Genomic DNA, 19,846 nt, shown 5'->3' on the forward strand with positions numbered 1-19,846 from the left:
AAAGGGGTCATGAATTTGATATACTGCCTTTCTGTGGTACAGCCAAAGTGGTTTACATACTATATATGGAGGTACTTTCTCTATCTCTAGTGGGCTCACGATCTAAGTAGGGAACCCAGAACCTTACCAAGACAATCTTCTTCTGCAGGTGGAGGGAGGGAAGAGCTTACAATACAAAGGATAGATCTAATCAGATACAGTTATTACTTTTGCACTCTGGAATGCATCCAAGGAAGACGCGCATAAGTTTTATTAACTGGGAAATCTTACAAAAAAATAAAAACATATATTTTCCCTAAGTCTAATACTCTTTTGGAGTAGGCATAAAAACAATTGGCATCTGAATTAGGTCTCACATGACTTGAATGAAAAGCCCTCAAAGTCTCTGGGATGTAGTTGTTCGAAAAGCTGCCTTAGGAAGAATAAATCAAAATCCCAGGGAGCTCAGAACAGTTTACATGAATTTTTTCAGGTACTCAAGCATCTTTCCCTGTCTGTCCTAGGCTCACAATCTATCTAATGTATCTGAGGCAATGGGGGGATTAAGTGACTTGCCCAAGGTCACAAGGAATAGTGTGGGTTTGAACCCACAACCTCAGGGTGATGAGGCTGTAGCTTTAACCACTGCACCGCACTCTCCCCAGAAGAAATATTAAAGGGAAAATATAGATGCTTTTTGTAGGGGGTGGGAATTTGGGGCATGATTTATATGGCAAAAAACATTGTGTAGCAGTTGGTGTTAAACAACACTGAATTACTGTCACCCTTAAAGGTGGTTCTTCCAGAAAGGATTCAGACACTGGCGAATTACTGGATAAGTGAATTACAGAATAAAACTGGACAGTAGGCGAATTACAGGATACAAGTAGTGAGGGTACAACTTATTAACAAGAAAGTTGAACGGGGAATATGTATCTTAAGTATGTAATTTAGGTCTCATGAATGCAACCCAAGGAGTAATGCTGGACAATCAGCGAATTGCAAAATGCAAAAAGTGAGGGAACAATGTACTGCACAGAATTTGACAGTGGGAAAATATAGCTTTGTAGGTGGTGAGGCTACTGTTTAGGAGATGAATTTGTTGAACAGTACGGTTTTGATTGCTCTCCGGAAGGCGCCATAGGTCAGCCTGGCTCCATTGATAATTGACAAGATAGTTCAAGGTAGATTACATAAGAAAACATAAAGACAAAATAGTCCATAAGCCTAGCCAGTCTGCTCATCTACACCATGCTATGTGTTCTGCTGATAAACTGAGGGTTAAGGTTTCTGTGCTTTTGAATATTGCAGATTTAGTATAAAAATAATCTTCATAGATGTGTCTGATTTTTAGACTGGCGTTGATCTCTGTGGCATAGTAACATGTTTGTTTGGCTATTTAGGCATGCAGGATTTCAACTACCTCAGCAGTAACTGCTTTGAGATCACGGTAGAACTCAGCTGTGAAAAGTTCCCCACTGAAGAAACTCTGAAGAGCTACTGGGAAGATAATAAAAATTCACTTATCAACTACATTGAGCAGGTAAAAGAACTGAGCCAAACAAACTAGAAGCTTGGAAAATAGCTGCAGATAAAGTTCAAGTCCAAACCGTCTAATCCATACCATCTAATCCTATATAATAAAACCCTAGCCGCACATGCGCATTCCTATCTGTGTGCTTCCATGATCCGTAGGTCTGTGGCCACAGGAGTGCGCATGCGCGAGTCCCCAGCCTTACACCTACCTACACTCGCTGGCAGGACTCGCCGCCAGCGCTGGATTCCCTGCTTTACAAAGACGGGGGTCGTAGGAGGCCCGAAATCACCCGAACTCACAGCCACATACCTGCACAAACCTCCCTCCAGCGTTGGCAGCCACAGCACGCTAAACAGGCTGCTTCGCTGCTTTCTCCTGCCGGTGAGTCTCCTGCTAGTGATGTCATCCTGCTAGTGACGCGACAGAGGGACTCAACTGCAGGAGAAAGCTGCGAAGCAGCCTGTTTAGCGTGCTGCGGCTGCCAACGCTGGAGGGAGGTTTGTTAAGGTCATGTCGCATGGGAGGGAGACATAAGAGAGTCACCGGGGATTGGGCTGGGAGGGTAGAGAAGCGTCTGCCTCGGGTGCTTCAGGCAGCAGCAGCGTTTACAATTCGCTGCTGTTGCCGGCTTCAGGCCTCCCTCTCTGGCGGGTCCTGCCTAAGGACCAGTTAGAGAGGAAGACCTGAAGCTGGCAAAAGAAATGAATTGTGAATGCTGCTGCTGCCCGATGAAGTTCAAGGAGGAAAGGGAGCAGAGAGGGAGAGAATGGCTTGGAGGGAAGAAGACATGGCAGGGCATGGAGGGAAGGAGGAAGGTGTGCCAGACCAGAGAAAAGGAAGGGGGAAAGGAAGGAGGAGATGCCATATGGAACAGAGAGAGAGAGGGCGGACACTGGATGGAAGAGAAGAGAGAGCAGTGAATGGAAGGGGCAAGACAGAGGGTGAACAGTAGATGGAAGAGTTAGAGAGAGGGAGACAGACACTGAATGGAAGTGTGGGGGACAGGGGGAGCAGATGTTGGAAGGAAGTGGAGAGGAGAAAGAAAAAAGGGCACATGCAGGATTGAGGGAAGAGAATAGAGTTAGAAATAAAGATAGAGAGACAGGGGGCCAGGGAGAGACACAGACAGAAAGAATGACAGACAGACAGCGTCCAAGGAGAGAGACAAATAAAAAAAACGGACAGACATCTACTCTAGCACCGTTAATGTAACGGGCTAAAACACTAGTAATAATAATAATAATATGACAGTTTATATACTACAGGACCGTGAAGTTCTATGCGGTTTACAATAATTAGAAGATGTTACAGTTTAAATGGATTTAGCAATGTTCTGCCGGTTAACATTGATAGAAAGATGCTACAAGTTGAGTGGAATTAGCAAAGTTAGAAACTAGTGATTAACAACTCTAGGGATCAGTTATTGTGGGATGAGGTTAGTTGCCTAAGTACTTTAGGAACAGTTATGTTTTTAGGTGTTTCCTAAATTCTCCATAAGTAGTAGACGTGAGCAATTGTTCTAGATCTTTACCCCATAATGCTGCCTGGTGTGAGAGGAGATGTTGATGATATCTTTTGAATTTACATCCTCTAACCGGTGGGGAAACAAAATTTAAGCGTGAACTTCTCTTATGTCTGTTGGCTGAGAAACAGAAAAGGTCAGTTATGTATTTAGGGGCTAGACCGAATAGTACCTTGTAACAGAAACAACTAAACTTGAACTTCACACGTGCCTCCTTCGGCAGCCAGTGAGGATCAGTCTGATCGCTGTATTTTGCACTAATTGTAGGCGATGTTACAGTAATCAAGTTGGCTCAGTATGAGGGATTGTACCAGAATTCTGAATGATGATACATCAAAATATGCTCTAATGGACCGAAGCTTCCAGAGAGTGAAGAAACCCTTTCTGATTATGGAGTCCACCTGATCTTTCATAGTTAGGCTCTGGTCCAGTTTTATACCCAGTATCTTCATAGTAGATTGAATAGGATAACAGAGTTTATTGATGCATAGTGATGTTTTGGTATCAAGCGAGTGTGGCGAAGCAACAAAATATTTTGTCTTTTCTGAGTTAAGTTTCAGTCTGAATTCTGTCATCCATTGCTCCATCAAATTTAGTACTTCTGTTGCTTTGGGAGTGATTTCCGAGAGAGAGTTAGTGAATGGGATAATGATCGTGAAGTCATCTGCGTAGCTAAATAATTTTAACCCCAGCTGGGACAATTGTGCACCTAATGAAGACATGTAGACTCATAGGGATGAGCAAAGGGCAAATATTTTCAGTTCATTTTTGGTTCACTTAGGCTTTTTTCCCCCCTGTTTTTGAACAGTTCTTGTCACACATTTGTTTTAATGAACATTTTATGATGTGATAGAATTTTTAGAGTACCGATATTGATAGAAAATAAGTTTTATACAGCAGAATTTTGAATAGATTGAAGAGGAGGTAGATGGTTCAATGGGAGGCCTGCAAGTGGCAGGTTACAGCATTCTAAACAAGAGGGTGATGAATGTGATAAGGGTTTTGAACTACCTTATGGTTGCATTCACCTTTGACTTGGGCCATCTGTGTCAAGTTTCAAGTTTATTTAAATTTTGATAAAACGCAAATCAAGACTTCTAAGCGTTTTCCTCTGCCCTCTCTGAACTGAGGGACTTTACAGGCTTTGGACACAGACAGTTTCTTTGGGGGGTAGGGTTGAGTTTGGTAGTGCTCTGGGGCGGATCCTTTGGGGGGGTTGAGGTGGGGGGAAGGGGGGTGGTTTTGCATTCTTGTGTTAGTTAAATGTATTTGATGACAATGGTTTTTGGATTTTGGGTCCTTTTGACGAGTTGGGACTGTAGCTCTGTAGCCTGTTCTGTTGTTTATTCCTTTGTATCCATTGATGGTCATCAATAAAATTGTTTGAATGTAAAAAGGGGGAAACATTGAACAAATAAGTATCGACTAAACAATACTTCACAAACATAAAAACAATAGGAAAGTGGGGAGAACTACAATTTAAAAAGTAAAGAAAATATGAAGGGTAAACAACAATAGGGAAGCTAGGAATAAAGATTATTAAACAACCCTGGCTGTTTCCAAGTCTATTCAGCATTCATATGCATCTCGGAAGAGGTAGCACTTTAGATTTCCCTTAAATTTATCTAAATATTTTTACGTCCTGATATGAAGTGGAAGGGAATTCCATACTGTAGGGGCCCTAATTGCAAATGAAGTGGCCTGATGCGTGCTACAGCCTGAAGGATTCTGGATCAGATGGTGCAGTAGACAATCTTAAAGGCATCTTATTAGTCTCTGGTCTCTTTCAAAGTTTGTGCTCTTTGCGATACTCAGCTACCGCTGATTATATCATTCTCGTCTAATGTAAATGGCGATTACTAATGAAAATGTTGCCCTTTTATAAACTACAACTTAACTTCCCACAGCTCTCTCGTACGCACAGGACCAGGTATGCTTACTTTAAAACCTGATTGCATTAAGTAGACGGTTCTTCTCTTTCCAGATACATCGGGGAGTGAAAGGCTTTGTTAGAGACCTGCAAGGCAACCCAATCGCTAATGCTACCATAGCTGTAGAAGGTTTAAACCATGATATTACATCAGGTGAGTAACCAGCACTTGTGCATTTCATACACCTCAAGTAAATAACTGCTTGCACAGAGTTGTTTATATCTGTTTGATTTGTAGGCGTTTGTACCAACTATGTTACTTTCATGAAGAGATAGCATAAAGTTTGGTATAAGCATCCCATCTGGAAACATTAGTTGAACATCTGCTATAACCCTTTGTACTGATGTTGAGAACACATTTTCAAGTTTTTTGAAAAAATTAAAATTTAAAAAAAAATTTTGATGTAATTTCTAGTCTAGTTGTTTTGATTGTTAGTCATTTTGAACCTGAATGGTAACTGCAAGTTATAAGCACACAAAAAGATTGATATTCCAAGATAACAGGATAAGTTATCTGCTTATCTTGAACTAGATATTCAGACAAAGTAACCAGTCAAATTGAAATCTCGGTCAAATATCCAATGATAAAATTACTCAGGGGTGTAGTTATTAACATGTTATTTGGGGCCCAAAAAAGGCACTAGGTCTTATTTTCGGGGTATGCACATGATCATCTCTCCCTTCCTCTCCTTCACCCCAATTCTTCCTCTTTCCTTTCTCTCCCCCACATGTGCAGCACCTTTCCTCCCCTCCTTCTGTGCAGAAGAAGTTTGCCCATCTTCTATCCTTCCTTCCCTCCCATCCCTTGTGCAGCATAACCCTTGCCCAGCTTCTATCCTTCCCTCCCTCTCATCCCTTGTGCAGCAGAACCCTTGAGCATCCCCCTTCCCCCACCGCGCAGCCGAACCCCTGCTGACCCTCCATCCTTCCCTCCTCGCCAACTACGAGCGAGCCCTACCTTCATCCGAAGCAGCGTCGGGCCGGCAGCACTCTAAACAGGCTGCTCGGCCTTGTCTGTCAGGGATTTCACTCTGCCGCGTACAGAGTGAAATTCCCGACGGACAAGGCCAAGCAGCCTGTTTAGAGTGCTGGTGGCCCGATGCTGCTTCGTTTAAAGGTAGGGCTCGCTCGCGGTTAGCAGGGAGGGAAGGATGGAGGGTCTGCAGGGGTGGGGGGTGCCAGGTTGAAGAGTTGCCGGTGAATCCTGGTGCTAGGGCTTATTTTGGGGGTAGGGCTTATATTAAGACCTCCCCGAAAATGATGCTAGGGCTTATTTTCGGGGTAGGTCTTATTTTTGGGAAAACACGGTACTAATACTGCTTCCATAGTCTGGGGAGATTTATACACCACCACTTCCATTCTTGATGCATAAATGTACCTCCCAGGCTACAACCCAGGTACCTCCCAGACCTCTAAAAAGATAAGATAATGGGTGTGATGACTGCAAAAGGTTAAAAAGAAATATAGGTGGGAACAAACAGGGCTTGGAGATGTCAGGTAGCTTAGTCTAGCATGTATGTGAATATATTACTAGCACTTTAGCTGCATGTGTGTGCAAAAGAAAGGAATGTGAAACAATTGAGCGCCAGATCAAATGAACGGCTCTGACTATACTGTATATAAAATGAGATGACATAAATGTATAGGTGATTCATCGGCCTTTGCATTAGGCATACTTAAGCTATCTGATCAGTTAGGTAAATCAACAACCCATAACTGCACTAGCCAAAAGCTGGAATACAGGGGCTCATAAACTGTGAAAGTTTGGTAGCCTTAAAGAGTGCACAACCAAAGGAAGAAATTCCCCTTCCCCATGGTTTAATCCAAATCTAGGGATGCTGAAAAGAAAATTACGAATAGCGGAGAGAACCTGGTGGAAAAAATGCCCGGAAACAGATAATGGGGCAGTGTGGACCAAAATGGCTGCCAGATAGCTGTGAATCGGTGACCCAGTCGAGATCCATGTCATCAATTCCAAGTCTTTCCATTGTCAGCAGTTAAATCATAGCAGATTATCACATAGACAGTTTGGGGGATTTACTGAGAGCCATTTAATTAAGATCATCTTGATCTCCAGCAACATAATAATTCATTTCAGGAACATTTTCAATCCTTGGGGTTGTAATCAGGTGAGTAATATCAAAAATGTCAGACTACACTATGAACAAAAACAAAACAAAACACCAAAATGCTTCTTTGTCATACCTTCCACAGAACTAAGCCAATTCTTATGAAATTTAGTATGTCGTGTCCTGAATTAAGTTGATGTAAAATGTTATAACTATTTCTCACTACCTCACAGTACCTTGAATTGTTGCTATGGGATTTCTGCAGAAACACTACCTTTTGAGAATGAATTGTTGTTGTGGGATACACATAGAAGCAGATGATAGTTTGTAAACAGTCTGTGTTTCAAATTGACAGATTGGCTATTAGTTGGAGCAGTTCAGCTATAGCCCCTTTCAGTTCCTTGATTACCCTCGGATGGATGCCATCCAGTCCCGGGGATTTATCGTTTTTAAGCCTATCAATCTGCCTGCATACCTCTTCTAACCTGATCATCAACCCTGTCAGGTTCCCTTCTTCGTTTCCTGTGTATAACCTGTCGGCTTCCATTATGTTGTGTATATCCTCTTTGGTAAATACAAACGCAAAAAATGTGTTCAGTTTGTCGGCGATGGCTTTGTCCTCCTTTAGCACTCCCTTTATTCCATGGTCATCCAACAGCCCCACCGCTTCCTTCACGGGTCATTTCCCCTTAATATATCAAAAGAACGGCTTGAAGATTTTTGCCTCCTTGGCTATTTTTTCCTTATAGTCTCTTTTGGCCCCTCTTACCGCCTTATGGTACCTGCTTTGATGTTGTTTGTGTTTTTTCCAGTTTTCATTCGTTTTTGACCTTTTCCATTCCTTAAACGAAGTCTTCTTGTCTCTGATCGCTTCCTTCACCGTTACAGTGAGCCACACCGGTTCCTTGTTCTTTTTCCTCTTGGATCCCTTGTTGAAACGGGGTATATATAGATTTTGCGCTTTAGTGACCATGTACTTAAAAAAGGACCATGCTTGCTCAAGCGTTTGTACAGTGCTTATCCTCTTCTTAATCTTCTTCCCCACCATGAGTCTCATCCCTTCATAATTCCCTTTTCGGAAGTTCAGTGCTGTGGCCGTCGTTCTGGATCGATGTTTTTCCCCCTTGTCCAGGTTAAAGTGGATCATATTGTGATCACTGCTTCCCAGCGTCCCTTCTACTTCACCTTGCGCATGCTCTTTGCATGGGTACTTTACACACATGTACACATACCCTTATACATTCTCTAGAATACATGTAAATTTGTGTATTGGTATTTGTATGCTGTTGGGGATGGTTCTGGAAGTTTTTTTATATACGGTAAACGCTTAGGGAACCGTTACCTCTATAATACAATAGAAAATTCCCAGCTCAAATCTCCAATTACAACCATCCACTATAAAAGCATTTTGTGTGTGTATAACATCAGAAAGTGACTTAGCGAGGTTAATCAAATTTCACCACAATTCGTCATTGGATCTGTTATCCCTTAGCTAAATATATCATCTGTTGTCTCTGTCATTTGTTTCACGTTTTTATAAGACTTAGGGGTTCATTTTGAAAGCGTTTAGACATCCTATGGCACTTTGGGCTCCATTTACTAAGCTGTGCTAGCAGTTTTAGCGCAATGCGAACGCCAGCATTGAGCTGGTGTTAGTTCTTGGCGCTTAGCGCGGGGTTAGCTCGCACGGCAATGCGGCGCGCGCTAAAAACGCTAGCACACCTTAGTAAAAGGAGCCCTTTGTGTGTCTAAGTGCTTGAAAATGAGCCCCTGTACTTTAGAAGAACCAGGAGACCAGCTGCCGACATGAGTCATGTTTTCTCTATCAGGAGTTTTTAGCATTTGTATTCTAAACTAAACTAAACTAAACCTTAAGTTTATATACCGCATCATCTCCAGGGATGTTGTGGAGCTCAGCACGGTTTACAAGAACTTAAAATATAGGAAGAGAAGGAAAAAAAAGGTTTACATGAATTTCTATATAGAAGAGAAGAGTAAGGGGGGATAGAATTACATTTTAGTGAAAAGCCAGGCTTTCAGTTGCTTGCGGAATAATTGGAGGGAGCCCAGGTTCCGCAGCGGGGTAGTAAGGTCGTTCCAAAGACCTGTGATTCTGAAGAGAAGAGATTTTCCCAGTTTGCCTGCATAGTGAATACCGTGTAGAGAGGGGAAGGATAATTTATACCTTTGAGCGGGTCTGGTAAAGTCAGGACTCGAGGAGTTATAAGATAATGGGATTAAGGGAGGAAGGATGCCATGAATGATCTTAAAAGCCAGGCAGGAGCATGTGAAATGGATTCTGGAAATCACTGGGAGCCAGTGAAGTTTGGCTAGGAGTGGGGAAACATGGTCGGACTTGCGTTTTGCAAAGATCAACTTGGCTGCAGTATTCTGGATTAGCTGGAGTCTTTGAAGATTTTTTTTTGAGAGGCTTAAGTAGATGGCATTGCAGTAGTCTAATTTGGAGAGGATGATGGATTGGACAAGGATGGCGAAATGTTGTTGGCGAAAATAGGATCTTACTTTCCTCAGCATGTGGAGGCTGAAAAAGCATGATTTAGCCAAGGAGTTGAGGTGTCATTGAGGGAGAGAGAAGAATTGATAAGACAGTGGATAAAGCAAGAGTTTTCAGCCCAATCTTCAGGACACACCTGGCCTTTCATATTTTCAGGATATCCTCAGTGAATACGAATGAGATAAATTTTGTCTATAATGAAGGCAGTGCATGCAGATTTAGATCATGCATATTCACTGAGGATATCCTGAAAAACAGACTGACCAGTTATGTCCCTAGGAATGGATCGAGAACCGTTGCTTTAAAGCAGGAGTGTCCAACCTGCGGCCCAAGGGCCGCATGCAGCCCCGTGAAGTATTTTGTGCGGCCCCGGTCGAGGGCGATGCAGTGTTTTCCTCTGCTGCCCCTGGGTGTTTACCGTCTTGCCGGCTCCCTCCTCTGTCTTGCTGCAGCGTTTGCACGTTTGTGTTGCCCCAGAAACCTTTTTTTTCAGCCAGTGCGGCCCAGGAAAGCCAAAAGGTTGGACACCCCTGCTTTAAAGTATTATCTTTCCACTGCTCGTAATGTGGTCTTTGAAATAGCTGCTGTGTCTACAGTATATTCTTTCTAACAACCCACATTATGTTCCACACACATAAAAAATGCTATTATAATGGCTATAAGTGGAGTTTTGCAGTGGGAACTTTCTGTTTTACTGTGATCCCCTGCAAAATATATATTATATATGTATATAGAGAGATAGAGAGTCCTGAAGGCTCATTTTAAGAGATTTACAGCCTTTATAATAGAGGCACCTTATTGAAGTACTTACATAGGGATCTTGTTCATATATCAAGTCCATTAAGATAGGAATTTGAGTCTTTAAAGGGAAAATCACACCAGGGTTCAACTTTCAGAGAGGTTTATTTTACTGGGTAGACATGTTGACATTTTTGTCATGTTCTCTGTGTTAGAATGTAACCCCCTGTTTTGACACGGGAATTTTACACCCCAGACTGAGTATAAACGTTTACAAATGAGTGTGAGAAAAAGCAAGAGCTTGTGCTCCCAAACAGATCTCATGATCTAATCTGTTTATATTTTAATGCCTTAGAATCTCAGTAAAAATGCAATGACATTAAGCATTAATATAAAATTTAAAAAAACTGTGCTGGGCTGAAGACTTCACCAGTCATACATTAAATGCCAACACCATGATTAAATATTTTTTTAAAAAAAATACTCTTGTTAGCAGCTAGAATAAACAGTGGCATTATTATATCTAGTTGCCTTTTTTAGCCTTTATTTTATCCCTCAAAGCTTGCTAAGTCAATGAGGGTTTTTGAAACTTGCTGGAGCACCTAGGCTGAATGAACAGCGATGAGACATGTACATGACCTCTTTAATGCTCTATACTATACTTCAGTCTCTCTGACTGATATTACTGCTTAAGCAATAAAATGCCACAGTAGAATTAATTCCACAATATGTCGCTCTGAGTATAATTCTTTTGTTACAACTCTTCAATTATTATATATTACATTAACGGGTGCTAGAATATATGTGTGTGTGTGTCTGTCTTTATTTCTTTCTCTCTCTCTCTCTCTCTCTCCTTAGCCGCTTTCTGTATTTCTGTCTTTCTTTCTTTTTCCTTGGCTGTCCACCACCACCCCTTGCTTGGTCCACCTGTCCATTCTCCCTTCCTTTTACCTCCCCTGTGTTCACCACCACCCCTTCACTGCTCTCCTTATCCAGCAGCAGCCCTTCTCCCTTTGTTTTACCTCCCCCCTGCTAGAATATATGTCTGTCTGTGTTTCTTTCTGTCTCTCTCCCTCCCACTATCTGTCTTTCTCCCTGCCCCCTATGCAGCAGCATTTCTCTCCCCCCTGCAGCTTTAAAAAGGTCTTACTTTAGCACCCTGGCACCAAGGGAGGGAACTGGGCAGCCTCACCTCCATGGTAGAAACGGTGCTAGGGCAAGGGCAGAGTTTAAAGGTTGTCAGCTTTTTTTTTTTTAATTGGCTTTAGCCAGGCTCTTCACCGCTTTCTTGGCTTTAACTGCTTTCGCCTTGGCTGCTTTCTTGATGGCGGTTGCCAACGGCTTCTTGGCCCTCTTCGGACTCTTTTTCACTCCGGCCCCTGCCGCCTTTTTCGCTTTCTTCACTGCTGCTTTCTTGCTTTTCGGAGGACTCTTCTTCTTTGTCTCTGGCTGCTTCCAGAGCCTTCTTCAGAGCAGCCAAGGACATGCCGATCAGCTCGGAGACGCTGGGGCCCGATGCCTTGCGCGCTTTCGCCGCTCCCGCCGGCTTCTTAGCCCTTTTCGGTGTCTGCCCTCCGCCGACAGCCCTCCTCCCAGCAGCCGCCACTACGCGCGTCCTGGAGTCTTGGTGACGTAGTAAGCACGCATGCGCACTCTTGCCAGCACAGCGCAACAGATCAGGGATTAGGGAAGCAAGGGATAAGAGTGCGCATGCGTGCTTAGCGTTTTATTATATTAGGTATATATATACATACATAATCTTTTATATATACACATAATCTTATCTTAACTCCAACCAAAGACCTCAGAAATACCACTGCTCTGTCCCATATATTAGGTTTGTTTTACCGGGGAGACTTATGTGTTAAATCATCATGGGTCAAAGTTGAAAGTTCTATAGGTGAATCTTAACTATTCTCAACCAAATTTTTATATATACTTTATGTTTTCATTCTTTCAATGTTGTTTATTTCATGTTACTTACCTTGTAGTAGTTAGTTTTTGCTATATGTAGATAAGTGGCTTGACCCAACATGTTTCGCTATGGCTTTGTCAAGGATCCGTCATCCGACTATTATAAATGTTCTTTGCAAGATTCTGAGGTCTGAGGTTGGAGTTAGATAAGATGATATAAAAAGAAGAATTGAAGAGTTGTAACAAAAGAATTATACTTGGAGTGACATATTGTGGAATTTCATACTGAGAGCTCTAAGTTGGGACAAAGATTCATTTTCTGCAATCCATTTCAGTTTGAACAGTAGAATTAATATCACTAACAATTAAGGGTCCTATAAAGTTCACCAGAGGTCTATGCCAATGTCAATGAATGATTTATTTATTTTAACTTATTTCATACCTTTTAAAGTAGTAGCTGTGGTACTGTAGACATTTCCTTGTACCCAGAGGGCTTAAACTCTAGGTAGGCCCTATTAGCAAAATACACTACAATTTGCAGTTACCACATATATTGCTTGGGAGCTGCAAATTTGCACGGCACCTTTTGGGAACATTACCACTGTTTTTGTTGCAGGTCATGCATTAATATTCTTATCTGCATATAGTACCTGCTGAGAATTAATGTGAGACCACATACCACCTCCAAGGTAGTTTTTTTTATATGTGATTTTTTTTTTTTTCAGTTCCAAAAATTTTATTGAGTTTACATTGCAAATATAGACAGCAGATGTAAATTCTCAAAACTGGCACACACTAAATTGAAAATAAAATAAATGTTACAATGAAGTACAATAAATGTTAACGAGGCAAGAAACATGCATGCCGTACCAATGCAAAGATTCACAAAATATTATCTACATAATGTAATACAGCAGGCAGACCTATGCCTATCTATAAGGAGGAAAGTAGCAGCACAACATGCAGCCAAAAGTACATGTAAAATCCAAAAACACAGAGCACAGAGAGACACCGGAGCCATACACCTATAGGAACACGGAGTGAGCCATAAAGTAAGAGCCAGGTTTAGATGATGATATCCATGTTTCAGCACATGAACTGAATGTCGTCAGCCTGTGTTGCAATAGGAGTTAACCGGACTCCATATTTTAGTATAGGAACTCGTGGCCTTATGTTTTTCAGCTATAACACTTTCATATTTTACGGTAAGGCGTATTCCACCATGTGTTGTAATTCACCTTAGACATGTCTTTCCAGCAATGTAATATGTTTTTAAGGGCTAGAAATATCAATATGTTGAGCAGTCGCGCATTGTGATCAGACAGTGCATGCGGGAGGCCATGATGACCTAGTACAATAATGTGCAAACTTAGAGGTTCTGACATGTTTAAGATTTTAGAAATAGTTTCCCAGACTTTATTCCAATAACCTACTAAGTGTGCAGAATCATAGATCATATGCGTTAAGGTATTAGTCACCCCTGCTATTAAGATCTTGGTCAAGACCAGAAAGGTCACTTCATGCTAATAAGGTGCATGTTTCTCAAGTACGTGTAGGAAGTTATCCTATGGAATTCTATGCCTTTATAAATTTAGGGCTCCTTTTACGAAGCCGCGTTAGTGGCTTTAGCGCGTGCGACTTTTAATCACGCGCTACTCCTGCGCTAGCCAAAAAACTACCGCCTGTTCAAGAGGAGGCAGTAGCGACTAGCGCTTCAGGCGGTTTAGTGTGCGCTATTATGCGCATTAAACCACTTATGCGCCTTCGTAAAAGGAGCCCTTAGACATGAATATGATTTTGAGTTTTTGTAAGTTAATACTGTTCAAACAGGGTTATTTTGTAAATAGGTTAATTGATTCTAATTGTTGTTTTAATATATTAATGATGTTTGAGCTCTTAGATAATTTTTTGGTTAGTGTTGTATTTATTTTTACTACAAATTGTCTTGAGCTATTAAATGTAGTCATCTTATTTGTCTTTCTTATAAGCGAGGGCCATTTTGGGTCCAAAAGGGCTCCAGAAAAACCAACAAATATCTTCCTACTTGAGGCCTTGATACCAATAGTGCTTCTCGATATTCATTCCTGCCATAACACCTGACCTTAGTTACACAACGAACCCTATGCAAATACAGGATCACAAACTAAAAGTAAAAATATACACAACTGAAACCCATGATGACAGACTCTGCATGCAATACACAACCCGAGAAATAGGGAGAAATTCATTTCTTCCTGAACATTGCAAATATAGACAGCAGATGTAAATTCTCAAAACTGGCACACACTAAATTGAAAATAAAATAATTTTTCCTACCTTTGTTGTCTGGTGATTTTAGTTTTCTAATCATCATTTCTCAGGCCCTGGCTGCATTTCCTTCTGTCTGTGCTCTTAACAATTTCCAGGACATTTTTATCCATTAGCTGTTTTTCTCTCCTTCACTTTCTGCCCATCTTCCTCCCTCGCCCCTCTCCCCCTCAAAAAAGGAGATTGCTATGAAAAAGGTTTTGAATGGACCAGGGCTGAAAGGTGATCAATCACTACCAAAACCCCCGTTAGATCAATAAATCAAACATATATTCATTTAAATAATCTTCATGTGCTCATAGATCAATAGTTCACAGGGCGCCATACGGTAAATAGTTTTTACCAGTGGTACATATTATGCTCTAATCATAGGATTCAAGTAGCTTGCTTGATAAAAAAATCTTTCTGTTGATGTACTTCATGTATAGAATATAAAATTCCAAACACTTATCTCATGAGTGATAATGAGCTGACCCCAGCTTCGACACAAGCCATGTTTCGCATCCGCTACTTCTGGAAGCTGAGCAGGAGTTTTATTTATTTCTGCATGCAGCTATTAAAGCTTTGCAAGCCTATGATACACTTTCCCATATATGCTAGATTGGACATTCCTTTATGGGGTAAACCTGTATTGACCATTGGTAATCAACTATTTTATTGGAAACAGTGGATAAGTCGAGGCATTAGACATTCTGGTTAATAACAACTTTCTTACCTTTTCAGAGTTATAAACTAAATACGGACTTTTATTTTTTTTTTTAATCTTTATTAAATTTTCAAGGCTAATACAAAGTGCATAAAATTATTACATTAATAATCAGAATCAGCACTTACAATCCATCAGTAACAATACAAAATGAATTACCCCCTCCCTTCCATTACATTCAATCAAGGAATAAACAAAGGAGATACCTCCCCACCCTCCCATCCTTCCCTGGATGTGTGTATAAATACGGACTTTTAGATCATCATGTTTATCAGTACTTGCAGCTTCACCATTGTGTTCAGCATTATTTAACATCGACTCACAAACTGCATTTGGATCATGATTCAGATGTTATCCAAATTTTGAAAAATGGTATTTTTCTTCCACATATAGCACCTTGCCTTTATAAATATTTGCTACTTTCTACTACTCGCAAGCCTCAACCTATACAATCTATCTGGGAATCTGAACTTCACCTCCAACTCACTGATTCTCAATGGCAAAGTTATTGGTGTCGGATTACAAGACGATTGGGCTCCGCCTCTTTTCTACAGTCACTTTGTTTTATCCTCTATAATAAAACCCTCGCATGTGCACTTACAATACTGTGATCCCTGACTCCGTGATGTGTGCTTCTGTGTCAGACATGCACAGTAGAAGGAGCCAGCGGTGATACGCTGGCTCCTTCTAGTGCGCATGTGGAGGCTCCTTAACCACGGCGGCGACTCCCCCCCTCCCGCCTTCACTCCATCTAACACAGGTCCCCCAGGTCTGGCCGGCTCCCTTACTGAAGTTATTCTTCAGTCGTTGCCACCACTGCGAGTCCTTTCATGAGCTGCACCTGCTTCGGAAGCCTCCCTGACATCAGGTCAGAGAGAAGGCTTCCGACGCAGGTGCAGATCATGAGAGGAGCCGCGGTGGCGGCTTTGAGGAAAAGAAATGCTATTACCTTGCTGCACAGGGAAGGGGGCGGAATGCTGTTGCTGCACAGGGAAGGAGGGGATGCTGCTGCTGCTGCACAGGGAAGGGGGAGAATGCTGCTGCTGCACAGGGAAGTGGGGGTGGGGATAGGGAAAGGGGGCCAGGGAGCAATCTTGGTTTGCTTTGGGGGGGAGACGGAAGGTGGCAATGGAGAGAGACAGAAAGACAGGCAGGCAGTGCATGAGAACGAAAGACAGACACACAGAAAGACAGCGGGCAAGGAGAAAGACAGACGGGGCTAGAGAGAGAGAGAGACAGACAGAAAAAAGACAGACAGACAAAGGGGGCCAGGGAGAAAGACAGACAGTGGAAGGGAGAGAGATAGAAAGAAAGAAAGACAGAGGGAGGGAGAGAGACAGGAAGAAAGAGACAGGGGCAGGGAGAGACATAGAAAGAAAGAAAGACAGGCAGACATATATTCTAGCACTCGTTAATGTAACGGGCTTAAACACTAGTACATAAAGCATTCTGGACTCCACTTAAAAGCTCCAAAATCGAACAATCAGCTTCTAATCAATGTTGGAGCTGTCACAATAATATAGGAACTTTCCAGCATCTATTGTTTGACTTCCCATCTGTACATACCTATTGGACAGCTGTTTGGCATGTTACATCGGCTATGCTTTCTATTAATGCTCCTCTTACGTATTCCCCTGTTATTTTTAGATCTCTGAATTTCTCAAATGTAATATTCCAGGATGCTTCAAATTTGCTTGACATATTATTGGTTGTTCTCATCAAGATTGTCTTGTTACATTGGAAATCAGCATCACAGGCCACAGTTTCCCAATACAGGAATTATGTCAGTTTAATAAGCACATGAATATCATACTACAGGACGTAATGATAAGATATCCTGTTATCAACAGATGTGGCTACCCTTCCAACAGTATCTGATGCCTAAGTAATGTTTCCTTTCATACTATTCTGTAATCTTTATATTGTACTTACTTTATTTTGTAGCTCCCTTATCATTCATGGGGTACTATTGATAGTTGCCAGATCAAGTACTTTACATTATGGTGCCATATTATGTCCTCAATAATGGATATATTGTTTTATGTGTTCCATTTTTCTTTGTATCATTCATCATCATTTGCCCTGTATTGCACTTTTGTATAGCATATGCTTCCTTTGGGTACAACGTCAAAAGCATGGAGGACAACGGTGCGCCAACAATCCCGTGCTGACATTTGAATGCAGGAGAAATGTGCACCGCCGCTTTGAGGCCTTCCGTTTTACGCTGTGAGGGTGTGTGTGTGGGGGGGGGGGGGGGAGAACCCCCCGACTACACTTAGAACTGCTCGTGCTCCCATTGAGGTGGGGGAGTTTGGGGGGAACTACCCCATACACTGAAAACTCCCATTCTTTTCACTGTTCAGGAGTTTTCAGTGTACACCCACACCCCAATGGGCCCGCGAGGACTTCAAAGTGCAGTGGGGGTTCCCCACCCACCCATTCCCCTTAGAGCGCAAAAGGGAAGGCCTCAAAGTGGCAGAAGCGGTGACACGCATTTGTCCTGCGCTCAAATATCGGCATGGGATTGTTGATGCGCCGTTGTCTTCCACGGTTTTGACCCATCACCTTCCTTTGTATAGTCACCGCATGTCAAAATGTTATAATATTATACTGTATTGCTACACTTTTATTATAAGTATCTCCTTTATGTTGTTAATATTCAGTTTAACTACCAATAAAGTCATTGAACTAAAAAAACAATTACCTGAAGAATCTGCCATAACAACCCTAACTATATAGTTCCATATATGCCCCATTAAATTTGATAGAGATTTCCTCTTCTGCTCCCCCTTCCTGTACTTGTGGTTCTGATGATAATTTAACATGGCAACACTTTAAACCAGTGTTTCTCAAACTGTGTGCCATGGCATGGTGGTGTGCCCTGAACAGATTCTGGGTGTGCCACGAGAGATTACAGAATTTTACTTTATTTAAAAAAATTCCCTCCATAAGTATACACTAGAATAGATGACATGTACATCGTATACTCAAGAGTCTGTCAATGTTATGAGCGTCTGTGTGCATAAGGATACTACTGTCCAGACAAGCATCATTCTTTGACGTACTTGGTCCTTGAAAACTAATGACAATTTTATTTTTTGTGCAGTAAACCTATCTTGAGTAACAAAGCAATGAAGGCTTTGTTACCGTTTGGATCTTCTTATCTTTGTGAACTTGGATTTTCAGCTCTGACAGATATTAAATCACAAAAAAGAGAATGACTGCAGATGGTAGATGATGAAATGTGTGTTTGCTTGTCAACTATTGAGCCGCATTTTGAGTTAAAGTGCACTCAAAAACAAGCACCTCCATCGCATTAATTAGCAATTCTATTCTATCTACTTTAGTTTCACCATTGTTACAATTATACATATCTTAAAGAACTTTACATAAATAACTCTCAAATTTAATTTTTGTTTGTTTGGCAAATTTAAAATTTCAATTTTAATGTGCTGCGAGAAACATTTGCCACCATTTAGTGTGCCGCGAAAAACATTTGCTCCGTTCAGTGTGCCAGAGATAAAAAAGTTTGAGACTGCTTTAAATCATAACAGTGGGCCTAGCTAAAATAGCTTTAGAAAGCCTTAGATACAAGGAGGGAAAAATGGCTGAAAAAGAATTACAATGAGGTAAGGCATTCACGGCACCATTTTCAGTTAACTTTGACTGGATAACATAACGTTAAGGCAGCATAGCTGATTATACTTGAATAAAGTTAACTGGTAGGCTACTGGATAAATTATCCAGTCAAACCTTGGTTTACGAGTGCATCGGTTTGCGAGTGTTTTGCAAGTCGAGCAAAACATTTGCAAAATCGGCACCTTGGAAACCGAGCTTGACTCGATTTACGAGCGCCCTCCCCCCCACGATCCGACATCCCCCCTCTCGCATCGCCCCCCCGCCGCGATCTGGCATCCCCCAAGCATCCACCTACCCACCCAAACACATTGGCTTACCCCCATCTGGCACCGGCACCAGCACCAATGCTGTCTTCCTTTTGCTGGGCCTTCTAGTCTCACTCTCTCTGAGGAAGACAGCAGATCTTCGGGCACCGGCACTGGCATGTCCTGTGCGTTGGTGCCGGTGCCGGTGCCAGATGGGGGGTAAGCCAATGTGTTTGGGTGGGTGGGTGCGTGGGGGATGCCAGATTGCGGCAGGGGGGGGGGGCGACGCGAGCGGAGGGGGGATGATGGATCGCGGGGGGGGGATGTGGAGCCTCGGGAGGGTGGCCTCAGGAGGGTTAAGGTGGAGCAGCGCTGCTGGCCTCGGGGGGAGAGGGGGTGGGTGGGAACGTATCAAGCGAGTTTCCCTTAGTTCCTATGGGGAAACTCGCTTTGATATACGAGTACTTTGGTTTACGAGCATGCTTCTGGAACGAATTATGCTCGTAAACCAAGGTCCCACTGTATTTATATTCATGCAATTTGTTTGGACTAACTTAACTAATTATATTTAATTGGACAGTGCTGAAATTAAGAACTATGTGGGCAATTCTATAACTTGGAACCTTCTGTTAGGCATGCTGATGTTGCCTACTGAGTGCCAATGCTTTAATGGTACCTGTGTGCAAAAATATCGTTATACAGTAGAATACTAACATAAAACCAAATTGGCGTGCCTAAATATTAG

General features: G+C 42.0%; 1 protein-coding gene across 1 annotated transcript in view; it reads left to right on the forward strand.

Moving 5' to 3' along the window:
* Positions 1-19,846, forward strand: part of CPE (carboxypeptidase E) — a 139,095-nt gene that overhangs the window by 83,021 nt on the left and 36,228 nt on the right. Inside the window, exons 6-7 of the mRNA XM_033941901.1 lie at positions 1,383-1,522; positions 5,023-5,122. Of these exons, the coding sequence (XP_033797792.1) occupies positions 1,383-1,522; positions 5,023-5,122 (240 nt within the window). The remainder of the gene's footprint in view (positions 1-1,382; positions 1,523-5,022; positions 5,123-19,846) is intronic.

The sequence above is a fragment of the Geotrypetes seraphini genome, chromosome 1, assembly GCF_902459505.1.
Source record: "Geotrypetes seraphini chromosome 1, aGeoSer1.1, whole genome shotgun sequence".
Classification (NCBI taxonomy): domain Eukaryota; kingdom Metazoa; phylum Chordata; class Amphibia; order Gymnophiona; family Dermophiidae; genus Geotrypetes; species Geotrypetes seraphini.